A 2500-nucleotide genomic window follows, 5' to 3' on the forward strand; every position below is an offset into this window, starting at 1 on the left:
ACACACACACACACACACACACACACATATATATATATATATATATATATATATATATATATATATACATATATACACACACACACACATACACACACACATCACACACACTGCCTGTGTCTGCCTATCCTATCTCCTTTTCTTTCTCTATATCTCTACTTCTCTCTTACCTTGACGCATGCCGGCCCTGTTTTGTCAACAGAGTAGCGGCACAAAGCGTGGTTCGGCGAGAAACTGCAGTATTCCGTTGCAAAACCTGTTTCATTCTTGTATATATCGCTGTGAGACCCGCTGGCGCTCTCGGTCGTACCTGTGGAAGGCATTTTTTGTCAGTCTCTCTCTTTTTTGCTGTTTTTGTTTTATTATTATTACTAATTCATTTGCTTAGCTTGTTTTTTTTTAAGTGTGTCTGTGGGTGGTTGCGGGGATGTATGTATTGTGTTTGTGTTTGTGTGTGTGTGTGTGTGTGTGTGTGTGTGTGTGTGTGTGTGTGTGTGTGTGTGTGTGTGTGTGTGTGTGTGTGTGTGTGTGTGTGTGTGTGTGTGTGTGTGTGTGTGTGTGTGTGTTTGTGTGTGTTTGTGTGTGTGTGTGTGTGTGTGTGTGTGTGTTTGTGTGTGTGTGTGTGTGTGTGTGTGTGTGTGTGTGTGTGTGTGTGTGTGTGTGTGTGTGTGTGTGTGTGTGTGTGTGTGTGTGTGTGTGTGTGTGTGTGTGTGTGTGTGTGTGTGTGTGTGTGTGTTTTGTATCTATAACAATATACATAACACATAATAACAGTAATGTATGCATATTACCTGGATCAGTACTAGGCAGGTAGCAGGTGCTGGAAATAACCTCGGGTCCAGAAACACCTGGAGAAATAAAAGCAAAAGTAAATAACGATAAAGGCAGAAAAGGAAGAGCTTATATATCGTACCGCTGGCATGCCACCTTCCAGGGATGTTAAAGATAAAAAAAAAACATATTTGAACGACAAACAATCGAAAACAAAGTAATAATTACGGACATTAATGAAAAATGCAAACAAGCTCACTGAGGGCATAAAGATATTCTAAAATATTCCAGAATACATTAAAATGTCACTGGGAAAAGTGAAGTTTAATGTGTTGATGACGCTTTTGATGTTCCGTGTTGGGTGAGTGATCCTGAATGTAAAAGAAAAAAGCGGTCTGCGGGCCTAGAAATATGACGTCGGGAATAAACATTTTTTTTTTTCTTCATGACAAAAAAGGGTTGGTATTTACTTGGCGTTTTATAAAGATACAGACGTGAATATGCTGCGAGCAATGTTTTTAAAATGTAAGCCGCTGGAAATTGTACATGCTTGGATATGTAATGTGTTTTTACATGTTCATGTATTCTGTTTTGTGTGGATGATGGTTTGTGAATACTCCGGTCTCTTCCTAATTCCTTTTTTCGTTTCTGCTTTCCCTCCCTTCTTCCCTCTTTCTCTTCTTCCTCCCTGTTTTACCCCTTCGCCTCATCTCTTTTCCTTCTTCTCTTTCTCCCTTCCTTCCATAAACCTTTTCCAGCCTTGTAGTCTCTCCCCCATCTCCCTTTCCTTCTCCGTCTCTTCTCCCCCTTTCTCAGATCGCTCGACCTCTCTCCCTTCCTCTATTCTCCTCTCTCCTCACTCCTCCCTCTTCCTTCCTTCTTTCTCCTCTCTCCTCCTCCCCTCTCCCATTCCCTCCTTCCTCCCTCCACCTTCATCCCTCCTCCTTCCTCCCTCCTCACTCCTTTCCTCCCCCAGCATCCGTTCACCCCCCTCACCCCCCTCCCACACACACACACCCTCCCTCCCAGGCACTTACTCGATGCCAGAAGTGAGTGAATATTACCTCTGTTGATCTACGCAGCCCGCAATGCACCGTGGTACTTATATATACTTATGAGCACTTATAATCTCACATGCTTTATACTGTGTATTCTGACACTGGCAAACTCATATGTTTTATAATTTGTAGTATGGCACTTACATATACGTATGTGCTTGTACACTTAGAATTCTGACATGTATAAACTCATATGCTTTATAGTTTGTAGCATGGCACTTATATATACTTATGTGCTTGTACACTTAGAATTCTGACACTTATAAACTCACACGTTCTATAGTTTGAGTTACGGCATTTTTTATAGTATGTATAGTACTTATATGGACTTATGTGCTTGTACACTTTCTACTTAAAATTCTGACACTTATAAACTCAAACGCTCTATATAGTCTGAGTTACGTTCACGCACACTTAAAGACTTAATCACTATACAGAATTCCAGCACTCAAATTTATAATTCTGGTCCTCGTAAGCTTATGAACTTACAATTTTATACCTTTTTAGACTTTCACACTTCACAGTAAACGTTCAGAAACATATTTTACTTTTATCTAGAATATTTATTCATATATTTTTAATTGGACTCTGGTGCTTACATAATCTCGTAACTTTTTGCATGATACATATGTTTTTTTTAATGTAATCCTGACACTTATACACCAATGCAC

The 2500-nt window shown here is 39.9% G+C and overlaps 1 protein-coding gene across 1 annotated transcript in view; it reads right to left on the minus strand.

Annotated features, from left to right (window-relative positions):
- Nucleotides 1-155: 155 nt before the first annotated feature.
- The window catches only part of LOC125027025, a 9061-nt gene continuing 6716 nt past the window's right edge, over nucleotides 156-2500 (minus strand). Inside the window, exons 2-3 of the mRNA XM_047615649.1 lie at nucleotides 792-848; nucleotides 156-310 (exon numbers count right to left, since the gene is read on the minus strand). Coding sequence (XP_047471605.1) covers nucleotides 156-310; nucleotides 792-848 — 212 coding nt within the window. The remainder of the gene's footprint in view (nucleotides 311-791; nucleotides 849-2500) is intronic.

This window comes from Penaeus chinensis, chromosome 7, assembly GCF_019202785.1.
Source record: "Penaeus chinensis breed Huanghai No. 1 chromosome 7, ASM1920278v2, whole genome shotgun sequence".
NCBI lineage: Eukaryota > Metazoa > Arthropoda > Malacostraca > Decapoda > Penaeidae > Penaeus > Penaeus chinensis.